We start from the raw sequence: 19,028 nt of genomic DNA, 5'->3' as shown, positions 1-19,028 counted from the left end.
GTTAGCGCATTGGAGTGGGACTTGAGAGATCCCAGTTCTAGTCCCCACCTGGCCATGAAGCTGACTGGGTGACTTTGGGCCAATCACTGACACTCAGCCTAACCTATATCACAGGGTTGTTGTGAGGATTAAATGGAGAGGAGGAGGATCATGTAAGACGCTCTGGGTTCCTTGGAGGAAAATAAAGTGGGATGTATTTATATATTATGAATGTAATAATATAATCAATCAATCAATCAATTTAAAAAACGTGGATGGCCAAAGGTGAAAGGGGTGGAGCCAAATGCAAAATGGGTGAGGCCAAAAACACTCAAAATACCAATTCAGTTTAGTTCAAAGCTCTTATTGCTGGGTAACGAAGCCTTGGGAGAGGCATTTCAACCTTTCGCAATGGTAAAAAAACTGTCAAAATGGTAAATGGTAAAAAACTGTCAAAAGCCAGGAAACCACCAAACAATTGGTGGTTGGAGGGAAGAGGTGGGCGCTGAGGGGTGGGGGGTGGCAGGGGAAGGGGAAAGGAGCATAGTGCTCTGGGAAATCCCAGAGGGTCAGATTGGGACCCCAGGATGGCTGAATTTGGCCTCCGCACCTGAGGTCCTGCACCCCAGCTCTAGCATGACCAAGAAACAGAAGCAGAGCAGGGCTATGCAGGGAAAGGTCAGCTTAGTTCTTAGAGGCTCCTGTTGAGTTAGGGCTATAGGAAGCTGCCTTATACTGAGTCAGACTGTAGGCCCATCCAACTCAGTATTATGTACACTCGCTGGTAGAGCCTCTCCAGGGTTTCAGCAGATGCTCAGAGATGCCAGGGACTGATCTAGAAAAACCTTTGCTTGCAAGGCGTGTTCTCCAGCCCTGAGCTACGCCCTTCCTCCCCACCAAAGAACCTTAAGTGATAGGTGGGAATGCAGGGAAGATACGAGGAAAAACAGGTAAGTTGATTAAAAAATACATGTGAAGGAAAACACCCAGGTTATTCAGCAAGGAAAAGAGACACATAAAATGGACCATCATTTTCTGAAGTAATTCTGTTCAAAGAAGGAGGGTATCCTTTCAAGAAGAATCCTCTATCAATTAGTTGACAAGATGCTGGTGGGTCCTCAACCATGCATTACACCAGTGTTCTAAGGTCTGTTTGCTCTGAGTCCTAGCTCAGTTTAAGGCACTGGTGATGACCTACAAAGCCGCAAGTCAGCATACTGAAGAACCTGTTACCACCCCTACGTTCCACCGCCACCTTTCAAATCAACCAGAAGGGCTTTCGTAAGGCCACTATTAAGGCCACAGGTGCACACAGCGATGTGCCCTTGGTGGCTGCCATGTGACTCTGGAATACTGTTCTCTTGGAAAGTCATCAAAGCCTGAGTCTGTGCACCTTCCAGAAGGAGGCTTTTTCTTTTTAGCATGTTGTTAGCCGCCTTAAACGATTAGGACAGGGTGGTCTATGCATCCAAACCAATCTGTCAATCCAAACATACATCTTAGAAGAAGGAAACAGCCTCTTGTTCAGTGGTGGTGGTGGTGGTGGTGAATTTGCAAGGTGTTAGGTAGGGATGCTGGAGAAATTTGAGATGGATTAAAATGAGCTCAGATTTCTAAGAATCCAACCTGTGGAATACGCCGCGGAGCACCCAGCTCAGGCCGCGCGGAGTCCATGGACTTTCTGATGTTTTTTTAACTTTCCCAGAATGTATGCATATTTATTAGTAGGAAAATACAGAGGTTTCTGCTGAGGAAAAGTTGAATGGAATGGGGGATAATACGCTAAATGTTACATACTAAGGTAAATTATGTAAATTCTTACGAAACCTCTTAAGTAATTATTTGCGTATTTTTTAGGGATGTACGAAAATCACTTACCTTTCGGGGATTATGCTAATGGTTGGGGGGGAGGCGTTCTGTCCCTCCCCCCGGAATCCTTGCTACGCTCTGCAGGGATTCTGCAGAGCCGCCAGCCGGCTCTGCCGGCCGGCTCTGCCAGCGGCTGGACATCTGGCCGCTGGCTAGCAGGGACGCAAATGGCGGCGGCCATAGCCACCGCCGTTTGCGTCCCTGCAGTCAGCTGTGATAGGCTACGTAAATGTTTACGTAGCCTATCACAGCTGATTTAAAACAAAAACAAAAACACGCGTACGCAAATTTGCTTTCCTTATTTTGGCATGTCTTAGTCTACGTAAACATTTACGTAGACTAAGACGGCGAAAATAAGGGGAACGCAAATAGTGTAGCATCTACGCTATTTGCGTTCCCCTTATTTTCGCCGTCTTAGTCTACGTAAATGTTTATGTAGATTAAGACGTGCCAAAATAAGGAACGCAAATGGCGGCGCCCATGGGCGCCGCCATTTGCGTACGCATGTTTTTTTCTTCTTCTTCTTAAATCAGCCGTGATAGGCTACGTAAACATTTACGTAGCCTATCATGGTGTTTTTTAAAAATCTAGCCGTGATAGGCTACGTAAATCTTTATGTAGTCTATCACGTTTTTTTGTTTTTGTTTTTTTTTAACTGGAAATGGCGGTGGCGGCAGCCGGTCAGAAGACCGGCTGCTGCTGCCACCGCCGCACTGCCGCCGGAGCCGCCGCCACCAGGAAGATCCGCCCAGGTTAAGTCCTGTCCCGGGGGGACGGGGGGGGCAGACCGTTCCACCACCGATTTCGGGGGGCTGAATGTGCTGGCATTCGGCCTCCCCGAGATTCGTGGCAGAATTCTCTGACATCCCTAGTATTTTTACACTTGACGAAAAAAAAAAAATTCGCCTCCATCTGTGAGTGGATGACAGAATGAAGGGCACCTGAAAATCCATGAAACACAGACGGAGTGGATTTTACACAGTCCGTACATCCCTAGTGTTAGGAGCTTAAGACCAATGGTGCAGTAGAGCGAGGGGGCATCTCTACATCAGCTTAAAAATGGGCTTTCTGCTTCCGTTTTAAATGCAGAATCACAGCGACTCCCTTTTTCATGCACTTCCTTTCCCCCCTCCCTCTCCCCTCTCCTTCTCCCCATATCTGAGTCTTCTGTTATCTTTCACTGATCTCGCTCCTTTTCTTGCCGCTTTTCATCTTTTCATGGAGGGAACTGGGCGGAACACAATGGGGTAATTTGATAGCTCATTATCTGCAATCTATTTAAAAACGGAACAAAGGGCATTTCGTGCAGGAGACGCCCTGGAGGGTTGTGGCATCATGTAAGAATCCCATAAACTTCCATGAGGAAACAATCTCAATCGCAGGATAAAAGATCTGTGTGAAGAAAATCAGGGACACAGCACCAGCACTTTTTGATCAGCAGGGATGCTGACATCATCTGCCATCTCCTCAGAATTCCTTGTTATCTTTGAGCTTAGCTGCACAGTACCTGGGGGAAATTAGCTTTCCCAGAAACAATATATTGTTCCCTGCTGTAATGCAAAGTATTTTAAAGAGACGGATTATAATTTTTGTGAACCGCCCAGAGAGCTTCGGCTATTGGGTGGTATAGAAATGAAATGAATGAATGAATGAATAAAAATAAATAATAAACAAACAAACAAACAAACTGGCCTGGTCTCGAATGGGCAATTAAGACCCATGAGCTTTATAAAAGACCTGCTTCTGGTAGAGATGAAACCTGATAGAATTGGTTTGTTGATATGGATCCACACAGCTCCTTGAATTTTTGGACACTCCTTGGGGGCGTGGCTTTCAGGACCATCAGGATGAGCGCTGGACTTCAAAATTCACCACGGCACCACTGCTTAGGACCATCATGCCTGGTGGCCACAGGCTAAGCAAAGACCTGCTTGCAAAGGCTGCTGCTAGTGTAAAACCATGAGCAGCCTTGTGGGATGATACAGGAACTGTGAATAGTGGCACCCAATTCCTGCATGGGCCAGGCCCTGCACAATGCTCTGTTAACAGCAACCTCCCAGGCAGACATTTTAAACATTCTCCTACACTTGGAAAAAGAACTTCACCAGTCTGGTATTATGGTCAGACAGAGCCCAATTAAGGCTGCAGTCCTAAATCTTCTTGCTAGAGAGCAAGTCCCACTGAATACTTCAGAGCAAACATGCTTAGGATTGCACTTTAAACCCATCCCCCACCATGCTTCAACCACGACTCCAATTTCATGCCAAAAATATGAAACTGTATGATGGAATATTGTTTGGAATAACGGGGTCCAATTGTACGGAGATGAGCCTGAAATGACCCAGTGTCAATTCCTATGATACCTGTCCTTCTCTCCCCCCGCCCCCCAACAAAAGGCCTAATAAATATGGCTTCAGACAGTGGAGAGGGGAGTTTTCGATTAGGGAAAAGCCCAGGAGAAGGAATTAATCACCCCTCCTCCAGCACTGCCACTCCGATAAAAAAACAGAACACCCTGTGGTTGCTTTATTGAACAAAACTGTCAGTAGTCACAGTCACCAGTCCCCTGTCATGCCTGTTTTGACTCTAAGCCAACAGCCTAGCTACCGATCAGTGGACGTCACATTCTCTTCTGGGAAGAAATATCTTCCCTGTGTTCTTTACTTTAAGCCTAATGGAGTTAGGGGAAGTATAGAATTAGTTCAGTGTTGTCTTAAGACAAGTTCTCTAACATGGTTAGGTATTCTCAATCCAATAAAAAGTGCAAATCCCAGGACATCCATGAAATCCAGTCGCACTCGCACTATATCGGTTTTGGAGGAGTCCTAATCCACTGCCAAGACCAGAAATTGTATAACTGGGATACTCTTCTGAAATTCTCCCCATGCGCATGTCTCCTAGGATCACAGATTTCTGAATTACCCAGCTTGTTTGTATACTGGAACTGAAGCATTAAGAATGCTCCCTGCCGTGATGGTTTGCTTTTTGGAAAAAATTACTCTCAAAATTTGAAGAGAATATTGTGCGTGTGCAGTTTGCCACAGTCTTCAGTACCTTCAGTTTCTCTGTGCCTTCTCCCCACCCCCTCCTACATAACCAATAGGCTTGTTGTTGTTGTTGTTCAGTCGTTAAATCGTGTCCGACTTTTCGTGACCCCATGGACCATAGCATGCCAGGCCTTCCTGTCCTCCGCTCTTTCCCGGAGCGTGCTCAAGTTCATATTCATTGCATCGGTGATGCTATCTAGCCATCTCATCCTCTGCTGTCCCCTTCTCCTTTTGCCTTCAATCTTTCCCAGCATCAGGGTCTTTTCCAGGGAGTTTTCTCTTCACATTAGGTGGCCAAAATATTTGAGCTTCAGCTTCAGTATCTGTCCTTCCAATGAGCACTCAGGGTTGATTTCCTTTAGGACTGACTGATTTGACCTCCTTGCAGTCCAGGGGACTCCTAAGAGTCTTCTTCAGCACCACAGTTCAAAAGCATCAATTCTTCGGTGCTCAGCCTTCCTTATAGTCCAGCTCTCGCAGCCATACGTTACTACTGGGAAAACCATAGCTTTGTGCCCGCTGATAAAAGACTGCCCCTCCCCCAAAACAAAGCAATATGTATATGATCACATTCAAGATTGCCTCAAGAATCTTTTTGGAGTGTTTTACTGATGCCCGTGTACAATTGTGTGTGCATTCATGCCAGGAGCTTCCTCAATCATGCAGGAGGGTTAAAGATTATTTAAGATATTCTCCTTACTTACAGTAGCATACTGTTTTAAGGGGTTTTCCCTATTCCTTGAAGCTGTATTTCCCAACAAAAAGTAGCCCCTCGGTTTGGATTTTTTTTACGCATATACCAATCAAATTCATCCCACAGATTTCCTTGGGTTTATCTCCCATCCCTGATATCATTCTGCTCATGTCTTCTTCCTGATATTTCGTGGCAAACAGTTACCTAAACATTTCCATTTAATCAGTCTGCAACTCATCTCCCATCTAATACTTTGGGGATATGTGGCATGATTGTTCATGAAATAAACTGCAGTTCATTGTGGAGGAGTCTAGTCCTTTCAGGTTCACCTCTGTTAGATTAGGTTGTATGTTTCAGTTTCGTCCCCTTAAACTCTCTCTCTCTCTCTCTCTCTCCTTAAGAACTCTATCACCAAGAAAAAAGAAGCAAGGATCTCCATTCCCCAGGCAGATGGCAAAAGGGAACAATTGCTGCAGGGAAACAATTTTTTAAAAAGGATGTAATAGACAATTACTGAAAGAACCCACAAGAACAAAAGTCTTCCTGGATAGGAGGTTATCATCTAATGCTGCAATAATGTAAACTAAAGTCTCTAGGTCATAGAATGAGTTGGAAAAAATCTGGACTGTACAACTTCAGACTGCTGGGAAGTTTTTTGTTTTTTTTAACTTATCCTCCATATTTTCTTTTAAACCTTCCTGCATGATGTAAACGAGTGCATCAGAGATAAATCATTGCTCTGTTCTTTGTGTGCTAGTTAACTAAATTCAGAGAGTGAGTTTGTTTTATTATGTGCTTTATTTAAGAAATGTATCTCCTGCCTTTTTGCACTTTCCAAGGCAGCTTACAGGCACAGTTAAAACAATTTTGTGGCATCTTAAAGATTAACAAAATTATGGGGGATACGCTTTCATGGACTACATCAGCCTCTACCAGCCTGGTGCCCTCCAGATGTGTTTGACCACAACTGCCATCATCCTCACCCAATTCCATGATGGGAACTATAGTCCAACACATTGGGAGCGCACCAGGCTGGGGAAGGCTGGACACAGCTGACGAATCAGGTGCTAGCCTATAAATGCTTATGCCCCAATAATTCTGCTGGGCTGCAATCCTATGGATTGGTTCCAGGGGGCATAGGATGCTGCAGACCTTTCCCTCCATGAGTGGAGGGGGAAGTCCACCCATGGAGCTCTTCCCTTGACAGCAGAGGTTTATGCCACTGTGGCTCTCCGCTGGCAGTGCTCCGTTGGTCGTAAGGGCAACAGGAGTGGTGTTGCTTTAGGGATATGTCAGGAGTGGATCAGCTGAGGCTTTGGATACACCAGATTCAAACTCCCCTTGTTCCCCACACATGCCTAGAAATTGGAGTGGGGTGGAAATTTTCAACAACAACAAAAGGTGGTGGGGTGTGGGCGTGAGGAAAAAGGAACTCCTTTCTTCCTGGCAGATAAGAGCTTGAGCTGAGGAAGTGGCCATTCTTCCGCCATGGGTGCCCCTCCTCTGCCCCCAAAAGTATTGCACTGTCCTTAACTCTTTGTTATTTATATAGGAAGTATTTAATTGTCATTTCTGCATTACTGTCTTCAGTAAAAATGAAAACAAAACACGACATCACCACAATTCGGTTTCATTCCATTTGATTCTTCTGAGCCAAACCCCCCAGAGACGGCTTATCATAGAAGAAATGCCCAATATTGTGGAAGAGGCTAATTCTGCACAGGGAAGCACTGTCTGATAGACTAGGGACACAGAAGCTAATTAATTTTATATGTAAAGGAGCCCCGATGAATAAAATATCCCAGTTTTTCAGAGGAGCCACAGAGAATCTGAGAAAACCACAGAGCAATTGCCATGTTTAAAAATAAATACAATTAAGTATGCTGTATTTGCCTGGATGAAACGCTAAAGCAATTTAATTGGAAATGTTCCTACAGTGTCTCAGGCTGACTTGAGTTTCATTAGGGATAATCAAGGTTCTGTTCACAACCCGCTAGGAACTTTTCCTGCAGTCACTGAGAATAGAAAGTCTTCTTGTGCAAGCCTCTTTTTAAACTCTGCTTTGCTTGTAAGATTTTTGTACACAAAACATATGAAGATGTCTCATGTTTCTTTAGACCAGCCTTCCCCAATCTGGTGCCTTCCAGAGGTTTAGGACTACAACTTCCAGCATTCCTGACCATTGTCCATTCTAGCTGGGGCTGATAGTGTTGAAGTCCAAAACATTTGGACGGCACCAGGTTGGGGAAGGCTGCATTAGATCACTGGACCATCAAATCTGTGTTGTAGATTCCAATGGTTCCCTAACAGGAAGTTGGGATGCAACAGGGTCCCAGAAGAAGCGCAGAAGTGTAGCTTGCAAAACTATGCCAAAACGTTGGATGCATCCATCACTTGGCAGTCCTCAGAGCAGAGAGGTCCCAAGTAGTGTTGGCCCCACCTCTCTCTGCCACTATATGGACAGTGGCATCATCTCAAGAGGAGGGAATATGAATACACCATGACTCCCTGAAGCAGCCTGCATTACAGCTGACAGGAATGGGGAAATGCCAGAAGCACCACCATTGCCCAGAAGACACCGTCCCATCCCTGAGCCCAGCCTCAAAGGGGAATGTGGAATGCCAGGGTGTAAGGTTAACTGGGCTATCCCACAGTTATAAGGCAGGCACCTGCTCGGTGTTCTGGAAGTTGCTCGTGCATATATATGTGTAAGAACGCATTGTGCTTCCCATTTTAACCCAGGGAAAAACTTGCGCTCCAGGCCTCCACTGTTTGGGAAACATTGCTATATTGTGACTGTGGGCAGCGTCCCCAGATTTCGAGGACCGACCATAGCTCAGTGGGAGAACACGTGCATTGCATGCAGAAGATCCCGGGTTCAATCTCTGGCACCTCCAGTTAGAAGGATCGGGTAGCTGGCGACAGGAAAGACCCTTATCAGAGACCCTGGAGAGCCACTGCTAGTCAGAACTGACAATAAGAGTGGGCTAGAAGAACATATCATCAGACCTGGAACAAGGCCCTTCTCTGCATCTCGGGCAAAGGCCTTACTCTGGCCTACAATACATGTGCTGCTGTGCCTCAGTGTCTCTTCCTACCCACTCCCCACAACGATCTGCAGGAAGACCCAGTCTCTGTATCAGGGATGCTGAACCTCAGGCCTGGGGGCCAAATCCAGCCCACCTGGGGTCCTGATCCACCCTTCTGGGGTGTCCCCTTCCCATGGGCCCACCCCCTTCACCTGATTTGTGGTTTCCCAGATTTTGTGTGGATTTGTTTCCCATTCTAAAATGTTGAAATGCTTCTCCTAAGGCTTAGTTACTGTCAGTAAGGCATGAAACTAAAATATGCTGATATTTAGGGTATTTTGTCTCCGCTTCACCCACCACCGAAATGCACCCGCTGAGAGCTTCTCTAAAACTGAATTTAGCCTTTGGGCTAAAATACATTTGACACTCCTGCTCTGTATCATTAGTAGCAGGTAATCAGGTGTTATGAGGGTCCAGAGCCCTGGGTACTTTCCCACACTATATTAATATTAATAATGGTAGTATAATACACCATAGGATGGCTAAGGTATATCACAATATTTCAATGAATACACATTAAACTACAGCTGGTTTGACGGTCTGTAATCATGGCCCCTTAGTCTGTAATCCAGACTGCAGGCTGACACTTGCTCTGCCTGGCCCTCTTGGGAATGGAGAGGAATGCATTTGGATGGCTTTGGACATAGTGGAGGAAAGGTACCTGTTGGCTTGAATGCCCATATGCCAGAGGTTACTTTGAATGCATCAGGCTGCACATATATACCCATATGGAAAGGAAATGGTAGGAATGTCAAAGCCCTCCTCCCCTCCACCCACCTAACAGAACATGCACAGGTAGTTTACCTTTCTGTTTACTGACTTTCCTTACTGTCATTGCCGCCTGTCGTTTTTGATTTTCAGAAATTTCAAAGCCTAGGGAGGGAAAAAGGGGAGGGGGAGTGAACACACTAGAGAGTTCCAGAAATCTAGCACCCTTGTCACAATACAATTCCCAGATTCTTTGGGCAGAGTTCTGTTGGTAAAGTTGTAGTGCACAAATCCTCTAAATGAATTGCACTATCCCTAATTAAGTTGTTGCCAATCCAGTTAACCCAGGGAGTTAGGGAACTGGCGGCCCTCCACAAGAACATAAGAAGAGCCATGTGGATCAGACCAAGGGTCCATCTAGTCTAGCATTCTGTTCTCCAGCTTTTGTTGGACAACAGCTCCCATTAGCCCCAGCCAGTAAAACCACTGTCAGGGATGATGGGAGTTGTAGTCCAACAGCATCCGGAGGGCCACAGCTTCCCCAGCCCTGTGCTTACATGTTAAACTAGATTGTCTGGCTAAAGCCCCTGTTCTGAAGGCTATGCCAGCTCTTCCTCCGATTGGAACCCCCTGCTGTCCATAAGAAAACAGGTGGGAAGCTCTAACTAAGGCAGGCTTTGCTTCCTACAACTCAAGGAAACATATATGGCCTTCTGTCTACATTCCGGTCTGTTGAGGGCAAGCTTAGTCATAAAACAGAGGTGGGCAACCTGGACCTGCAGGGCCATATGCAGTTCTCGGCCTAATTTCATGCGATCGTGCCCTCTGCATGTGATACATTCAGACCTCTTGCAAGAATGATCTGTCTGGTCCCTGGCAGCTCACTGGGCAGGAAGGAAGAGGGGAAGAAAGAAAAGCGGGTGACAGAAAAAGAAGGAAGCTGACCCATCTTCTTTGTTCTGGCCCTGCTCACTGCTGGATTCAGCCCCACCCAGCACCAACCTGTGGTCCCCAGCAGATTATCTATGAGGGGCTACAGACCTAGATAGAAAGATGGCTGCCCACCCCTGTCATAAAGGGATAGACCAATATGTTGCTTACTTTTACAAAAGATTTTGCTCAGATCAGAAAGGTTTGGAAGCCAATGTTCAAAAACTGCAGTAAGAAGCCAATGTTCAAAAATTGGACAGCAGGTAAGATGGGCATTAGTAACAAACTTTACTCCCTCTGATCGAAACCCTGGCCTTACCTATTTTCTCATCTTCTTGTACCATCTTCCGCTCCTCCCGGAAAGCTCTCAGCCACCGCAGTTTCTCCTCCAGCTTCTTGGCAAAAAATAAGTGCATTTCCTCAGTCTCCTTATTGTGAAGTTTGAAGGCATTCTTCATGCTCACATTGAAGTCATCATCCCTTCCATCTTCTATATCCAAAACCTCATACCGATCCATGTCAATACGTCCCTTGTAGTACAGGATGTCTCTCCTTATCAGGTCCTACATGGAAAGGGGGGTGGGGGTGGAAGGTTTTTTAAAATCTAGGTGGACTTCAAATTCCGCCATAACATCCTCAGGAGATTTAACAAAGTAACTGAAGACTAGAATGTGAAAGGTTATTAATTAAGATGGTGAGATTGTTGGTCGCTGGGCATCCTTGACCCTTATCCTTAACTTTAACCCTAGACTGCTGGGAAATGTATCGTAGCACCTTAGCAATATTGTATACCAGATTGGCTGGTAGCTCCTACTCAATATATGAACTTCAGCCAGGCATCCACAAATCTACCCGCCAGGGGCAAATGCCCCCAGCCTTCGGGTGAGCAGGACACCCAGCACCATATGGCTCCTCACCAATGCAGTTTTCCAGCAGGTAAGCAACAACAGACCCTTGCAAGCAACAGGAGAGACCCCCCACTGTTTCTCCATACCCCACTTAATTGAGAGAAGACCCTGCCATTCTCCCAAGCCCTCTGTGCATGCCAGAGGATGCTGGGGAAAGGGCTGATGGAGAGAGGACCAGTCATGGGAAGCTAGTAAGTAGCAAGCTTTCCTCATCATTGGCACATCTCTCTTCTCTACCCATTCTCTCTCCCAGTGTGCCTTTCCCTTTAAGAATCCTGCCTCTCAACTCCTGCCCTCCCACACTCTCCTGGAGCACCCTCTCTTCCTGCTATTCCAGGGTGCTCACATATGCCTGTTGCTCACATTGGCTTGCCTTTTCTCCCCTCCAGGTTGCATGTAGCCACTCCATGCCAGGGCTATCAGCCTCGAGCCACTGGCCTTCCAGGGTCTGAGCTGGTACCCTATTCCTTGACCCCCTTTGTCTGGGCAAGAAAGGACCTACTGCAGCCTTCCCCAACCTGATGCCCTCCAGATGTGTTGGATTATAACTCCTATCATCCCCCCATCCTGCATGGCCAATGGTCAGGAATGCTGGGGGCTGTAGTACAAAACATCTGGAGGGTACCAGGTTGGAGAAGGCTGCTCTGTCTGCTCCTCTTCTTCCTGCACTTCCTTCCTCTGCCTGGATTGCCTTTCTGGAATTGACCTTTGCCTCTCTCTCTGGCCCACAATTTCATTTTGTCCCTTTGGCCATTGATTCAGCCAGACCACCTCCATGGAAGCAGCCCACCCTTGTAAGGATCGAGGTTCTTTGTATCTTTGAACCTGCAGGGGGAAGGAATGGACAGTCCATTGTGCACACAGTGTGTAGCTCTCATTGTTTGCTATTAGTGATGGGACTAATTCAGAATTGAGGGAATCTGGAAATTCTGACTCCAACAGGAGCCAAGCCCAACCCCCTCCGAAGTTCAGGCCCAGTTCAAATGGAGTTCACTTCCAATCAATCCCCCCTCCATCCTCTCATCTATCTTCCTTTTCTAAAGCAACAGACTTTTGTGAAGGCGGAACTGGCAGTAGGGAGGGCATGCTGTCAACAAGAGAGCTGGATGGTCCTAAGTATGCTCTAGAGCAGGGGTGGCCAACTAGTGGCCCTCCAGAAGTGTTGGCCTACAACTCCCATCAGCCCTAACCATTGGCTATGCTGGCTAGAGCTGATGGGAGCTGTAGGCCAAAACATCTGGAAGGCCACCAGTTGCCCAACCCTGCTTTAGAGCACCATTTCCTGCCAGGATGCATAGAAGTTACAATTTCCTGTGCTTCCCAATTCAATGAACTGGGCTGGGAGGCAGAGAAACCAACAAATGTCACACAGCTCAGCAGAAAACAGCACCCTAAATCAGGGATAGGCAACCTGGTGTCCTCCAGATGTTTTCAACTACAATACCCATGATCCCTGACCATTCACCATGCTGGCTGGGGCAGATGGGAGTTTCATCCCAAAACATCTGGAGGGCACCAGGTGATGCTCCTGCACACGCTTATGATAGTCCAGGATGTTATGATGCCTACAAGGCTTCTGATGTCAGCAGTGAGCTCTTTCTACTGCTGGTCTTCCTGCCTACCACGTTTGCTTGGGAAGCGGGGTTGGAGAGAAACTAGCAGGGAGTTTCTTTCTGACCCCACTTGGGGGAAAACTCCCAAAGTCTGGTTTTTTGTTGAGTGCTCTCACAAAAACTTGGAATGATCTGATTTTTCCCCCCCTGAGCCTTCCCAGAGAATGCTGAGAAACAAGCAAATTAATTAAGATGCGAGTTGGAGGTGGGGGGATTTTGTTCATCGCTATTTTCTATCCATTTCTAACAGTTTAGGTTTTGCTGTTTTGTTTTTAAATGCCTCTGCTTACTGAACAGTTAGATATGTCTAGCTAGTATGGCTAGTATCCATTCCTGCTTCTGACTTGCTGGTATTGTCTGAGCCATTAGCCACCAGGCTGGTTGCTCATTCCAGGTCGGTGAATGTGCCACTCTGCAAATTTTTGGAGAGATCTTACAGGAAATGCTTCAATAGAAGCATATTGAATGACTATGTTATCAAATAACCATCTTTTAACAGAGCTTCTCCCATCGCTACTCACTTAACAAGATATAATGTAGATCATCCAAATCTTAATTTTATTCTATAGGTATACAAGTCCTTGGCTGTTTCTAATGAATTCATTTCTGACTAGTCTCAGTGTAACCAAAAAAAAGAAGCAGACCCCACTGTCTTAAATCATTTACATGACCTGGTCCCAGAAAAGCCAGCTCATCAGAAAAGGGGGGAAAAGCACATAGAAGCTGATTATATAAAATGCATAACTTTATAAGGAGTAGCTTTAAAATTTAAATAGCCAATTTCAACAGAACTGAACCAAGGCAATGTTTTACAAGAGAAGCCAGAAACATATCTTTGGCTGCGTGGTGTTGATCTCATGACCATTCAAGCAGCAAGGAGTTGAAATTTCTTGGAAAACTGATTTCAAGTCTTTTTTGAGGGGGAAAGCACCATGAAGATAAATGCCATACTGAAATGCTAATCTTAGAAGTAGAAATTAGAAACATAAATAGACTAAACATCAACAAGATTTAATGGTGAATAGTCTAGGAGAGTCTTTGGCCAAGGCTAATTTGCATACGATGATTTATTCAAACACAGAGACACATTTAGGATGGCTGGTGCTAAGGCTGAGGTTAAAAAACAAACCCTGTGATGCCGTCATGTCAATAGCTGACTTGTGGAGCATCAGGGATTCAGCAGAGAGTTGGCTGACTTAGGTGAATGCCAGGTGGCTCAGCGGGAGGCAAACTGATCAACAGGAACCTCAAATGGCGTTGTCAGCTCACCTACAGAAGTATCGTGTTGGTATGTTTTGAGTGTGGGCAAGAAAAGAGGTACACAAAAGGGGGATTGGAAAACGTGCTTAAATGTGGTTTCTAGTGAGTTGCTTTGCTGTACAGTTGCTTGGGAAGGAAGTGAAGCAAATATGTTTTATTCCCACTCCCCCTGTCCCCCCAAACTTTAACACTTACAATAATGCTGCACTTGCTCTGTACTGGCTGAAGGTGTCGTGCATGCATGACTCCCGCTTACCTAAAAAGTGTCTTTTAGAACAACTGCAAACACCAACACAAAATTCTTGGGTAAAATCTGTAAGACACATTTTATATAGCTATGGGACTAGTACAGATGTCTTACCATCTTCTGACACTGACAGAGTAAAACAGCTCTACAAGGAAAGAATTTCCCTATATGCACAATGTCCAGATCTATATTCCATCTCCAATATGTCATACTTGACCTGGTATCCCCTGTATAAAACAACGTATGGCTTGGAGCGCTGCTTCACTCTGCTCACTGTTGCTCCCCTAAGAAAATCATTTACATCCCTGAGAATACAGAGCATGCCCTCCACTCTCCTGGATGGAAGATTTAAAAAAGTCGTATTCCATCTACGACTTTGTATATGTGAGCACGGTGAGGTTGAGGATATTGATCACTATCTCCTCCGTTGCCCCCTCTATAAGTCCCCAAGAGCCAAATTTGTCCAGTATACTCTTAATTCTTTGGAAAATAGATCCCCTATGGAACAGGTATGCTCTTTGCTGGCAGGTAATGATGATTATATTACGCTACAGGTTGCCAAATTTGCTTGTGCTGCCGGGAAGCTGAGGGCAAGGCATTAAACTGCTCTTGCCAGCCAATCTCAGGGGAAGGCTTGTGCCTACGGTATTATCTTGGGGGAAGTGTCACTTTCTTGTTTTATTATAAATATTTTAATTCTCCTCCTTTGTATTTTTACTGTAATGTATTTTATCTGCTTTTTTTTTTACTTCTTTCTTTCTGGTCTCTTACTTATGTATTTTAATTGTTATTTTAACTTGAAATTGTAATGGCCTTTGGCTTCAGACAATAAAGAGTTATACATACACACACTAAGGGTTGAATACTGCTTAGAGTAAATCCATTGAAATGAATGCGACTGAACTTAGTCGCTGGGTCTACTCTAAGTAGGACTAATGTTGACTTCAAGCCAACTTGTGGCCCTCCAAGTTTTTGGCCTCCATCTTCCATCAGCCCTAGCCCACATAGCCAACGGTGAGGGATCATGGGAGTTGTAGGCGAAAACATTTGCAGGGCCACAAGCTGCTTATCACTGCTAGATAACAAAGTATAATACGCACAGTGAGTAAGGCTTTTAAGTGAGGAGATTTCTGGTGCTGCTGCAACCATCACACAAAAACCATACAGCCAACCAAGCAGCAGCCTATACAGCATACACCATTTTTAGTTAAAACAGAAGTAGGAATAATCAAAACACAAACATTTTTACAGGGTTCTATCTATTTGTCCCTCCAATCTGTTTCACAGTAGTAATGCTGATGCTGTGAGAGCCAAATAACTCCCATGGTTTGCATACCCAATCAGTTATCCTGACATGACATCCCCTTAGCACTCTTATTGTTAGAATTTATTATTTGCTATTTATACAGTGATATTAGAGTACATTGGAGTGGGCCTCATGTGCCCCTCAGCTTAATTTCAAAAGCCCTCTGCATGCAGTAAGTTCAGACCTATTGTGTTAATCTGGTACTAAAAAGGGTTAACAAAGAGTAAAGGTGGCTGATTTAATCTGGGAGGGGGGCTACAAGAAGAGCCCCTAGAAGACCCCAGACTTGTAACCAGCTTTATATTCCAGACTCTTGCCCCTGGGCAAGAAGACTGTGAAGTTTGATTCTATGCTAAATGATGTTACTTCACTAAATGAGACTCTAACTGATATTTTGCAGGACTGCCTTTGAAGAAGGGGGTGGGGGAATGCAGCTGTCTTTTACAGATGAACAGCAGAACTGAGCATGCTCAGATGCCTACTGAGAGGAGGAAAAGTACTGTTTCGATATCTCGTGGTGTACACCTGCTGATAAAAGAATGTTTTCACTCGATGCTAGTTGGGTGGGGAAGTATAGCCCTGAGCACGAACGACAACTAGGAGGAGGTGTTTGACCAAAAATGGCCAAAGATGAATGGGAGTTCAAAGAAGATATACCAAAGCAAAATGCGTCAATCAAGATAACATGCCCAGATGGTGGACTTTGGGTCATATGTTGGGACATTTCAAGGTAGCCCATTTGTAATGGTGCCAGACACGTTCCCCAGACACATGAAATTGTGGTAGATAGATGGGACACCTTGTTTCTGATTGGTGAGCAAACGCTCTAACCACATGCACCCCATTTTCTATTGGAGGCTGATTGTCTCATTGCTCCTTAGGCCCCACCTTTGACTAGAGCAGGGGTATAAAAGCACAGGGAATAGGAGCTCCGGGGTGGTGCTTTTTGTTGTTGCTGCTGCTGCTACTCCACTTCCCTCTTTCTGCTGTGCCCACGGATTTAGGTAACTATGGACCTCTTTAGACTCTTAGACTTTGGAACGTAGGATGTTTTCTGAAAGTAGAACTTAGAATTATTTCTGAGTTTGGGACAGAGTGTTTCCTAAGCTTGGGACTTGGCCCCATTTCTGCATCAATCTGCACTTTAGATTGGGGTGTGTGTGTGTTTTACATTTAAATACTATTTATACACATTGTAGGTTCCCTGTGGCACCACTGTGGACTCCTCTCTTGGCAACCATCAGACTCCTTGCCTTTCCTGATTTTTATTTTATTTCTTAAGATCTGTTTAATTAAAAAAAATATACTAGGAGGCTGACATGCTGCAAAGTGAAGTGCACTCCAGCACCATCTTTATTTGGGTTAAAAAGAGTGGTTTTGTTTTTGGGTGCTCAGCCCCCACCTCTGCCTTGGACTTAAAGCAGGTTCTTGGGCAAGCTACTTTTCCTATGGCCATTTTCCTATAGTCTTACATCTGGAACCATGTCTTGACTTGACTGTCCAGTTTCACATCTCCCTTTGGTGCCCAGAATTTTATGCTCTTTGGAGGAGCTCTCCAGGGCGCTGGTCCCTTCCTATCCAAGGACAGTGCATAAGTAGCAGCTGCTGGTACTCCTGGCATGGTATTTCAGAATGCGTCTTTCTCTGTTTAAGCCATACTCCACTGCTACCTTCCCATACCTTTTGGGTGGTGGTTGGTCCTCCTACTAAGGACAGGCCTCAGGTATTCTGGAGCAAAGAGACTTTCTGAGAGAGCGTTCCTGGACTGGAAGCTGCAATTGTCTTCCCTTTCTGGTTTATTTCTTTGATGGTGGTCAAGGATCTCCGTTGCTGGTCCAGAAAACCATCAGGAAAGACAGACAAGCTAGACTAGCTGACACCTGCCTCCATCCTGGTCTGCATGTTAGCATGGCTGCTCTGTAAAAGTCACTCTGCATAGAGTTCTACTGAGAAGGGAACCTTGGCCATTGAGGTCTTCTTTTGTCATTTCAACCCAGCCCATCTCAGCCCATCAAGAGTTTAGTCTGAAGCTGAATCAATATTACTAGAGGCTCCTGATATATATCAGAGCATCATGTCAAGATAAACCACAGAGCTCTTCAGCAGACTTCAACAGAAAAGCTGAGGGTATCTTGTGCTTTTAGCCATATAACTGGAGAAGTCTGACAACCTTGCGCATCTCATGTACTGGTGGGAAAGAGTTCATTCCATTTTAGATCAACTAGGTTTTTGCCCAGATCAAAGAAACTTAAGACATATGTTTCTTTAGAAGTACACATAGTTATGATTATAATGTACTTATTTAAGGACAGGGCAGAGGATATTCTTCACTAAAAACAATATCCCTGCAATAAGGTAACTGCAATTCTGTAACTAAAAAACTGAAATAGGTGAACTGCATTTTTGTTTTCTTTCACTAATCGGGAGAGGAGCAATGAGAGAGCTGTGTCTGGCAATGAGGATCCATCCCCTAAATCACTGGAAATCCTATTCAACCTCCTGCGGATTTCTGGGGCTCGCTCAGCATTTTATCACTCCTGCCCTCAGGACCAGCAACGTTTTAAAAAGGAAGCTGATCTTTTCAGGATGCTGAATCCAGTTGACTCATGATACACTGTTGGGGGTGAATATAAAGAAGAATGGGGCTAACCCAGCTGAGCCCAGAATCAGATGTTTGGGACTGAAATTGATAATTATCACTCGAAGGAAAACATTAAAGGACAACTGACTTCAATTTCTCCCCAAACAGATCTAATAAGAAGATAATAAGGAGGGTAAGTGGTGTGGTTCATTAGAAGGCAGCATTTCTACTGTGTTTGCTGTGTGTAAAACTGTACAGAAGAAATGACTGGTAGCTTCTGAAATACTAATAAAAACAGGCAAAGGATAAAGTAGGTCTACACAGCTAGTGACCACAAGACACACCTACTACCACCAATGTTTTGTGTCCTGCCAAGTACTTGACAAACTCCCTTGGATTTTGTTTTGTTTTTTACAATCCACAGCAAGCAGCAAAAAGGTTTATCTAGCCCAAGGGTGGGAGACCCGTGGCTCTCCAGATATTGTTGGACTGCAATTCCCATCATGCCTCACCACTGGCTGTGTTGGCTACGGCTGATGGGAGCTGCAGTCCAGCAACATCGAGAAGGGGGGCACAAGTTGCCCACCCCTGATCTAGTGCCTGGTTGTAAGGCACCTGTGTCTCATACACGAAGGCAAGCACCTTACTTTCCATGCCACTGGTATTTCCTTCCTGAATGGTTAGTGCCCCACTTTTGCCAAACCCCTTGAATTACAGCTGAAAGTCCTGACTTCGCTCCCATCTGGGTGTGTTTCCTTTCAACTTCAATGTGGTGGTGTACAGAGGCCAACTGCCAA

The 19,028-nt window shown here is 45.2% G+C and overlaps 1 protein-coding gene across 3 annotated transcripts in view; it reads right to left on the bottom strand.

The window, feature by feature from the left end:
* Positions 1-19,028, bottom strand: part of ARHGEF9 (Cdc42 guanine nucleotide exchange factor 9) — a 371,451-nt gene that overhangs the window by 9,869 nt on the left and 342,554 nt on the right. For all 3 annotated transcript variants that reach the window (XM_084814164.1, XM_084814167.1, XM_084814165.1), the window contains exons 11-12: positions 10,636-10,879; positions 9,483-9,551 (exon numbers count right to left, since the gene is read on the bottom strand). In XM_084814164.1, the coding sequence (XP_084670290.1) occupies positions 9,483-9,551; positions 10,636-10,879 (313 nt within the window). The remainder of the gene's footprint in view (positions 1-9,482; positions 9,552-10,635; positions 10,880-19,028) is intronic.

Source organism: Heloderma suspectum, chromosome 9, assembly GCF_057233095.1.
Source record: "Heloderma suspectum isolate Gila_16-S chromosome 9, 16-S_ref, whole genome shotgun sequence".
Taxonomy (NCBI): domain Eukaryota; kingdom Metazoa; phylum Chordata; class Lepidosauria; order Squamata; family Helodermatidae; genus Heloderma; species Heloderma suspectum.
The sequence above is the reverse complement of the archived record's forward strand: the minus strand, read 5'-3'. Positions and strand labels throughout refer to the sequence as shown.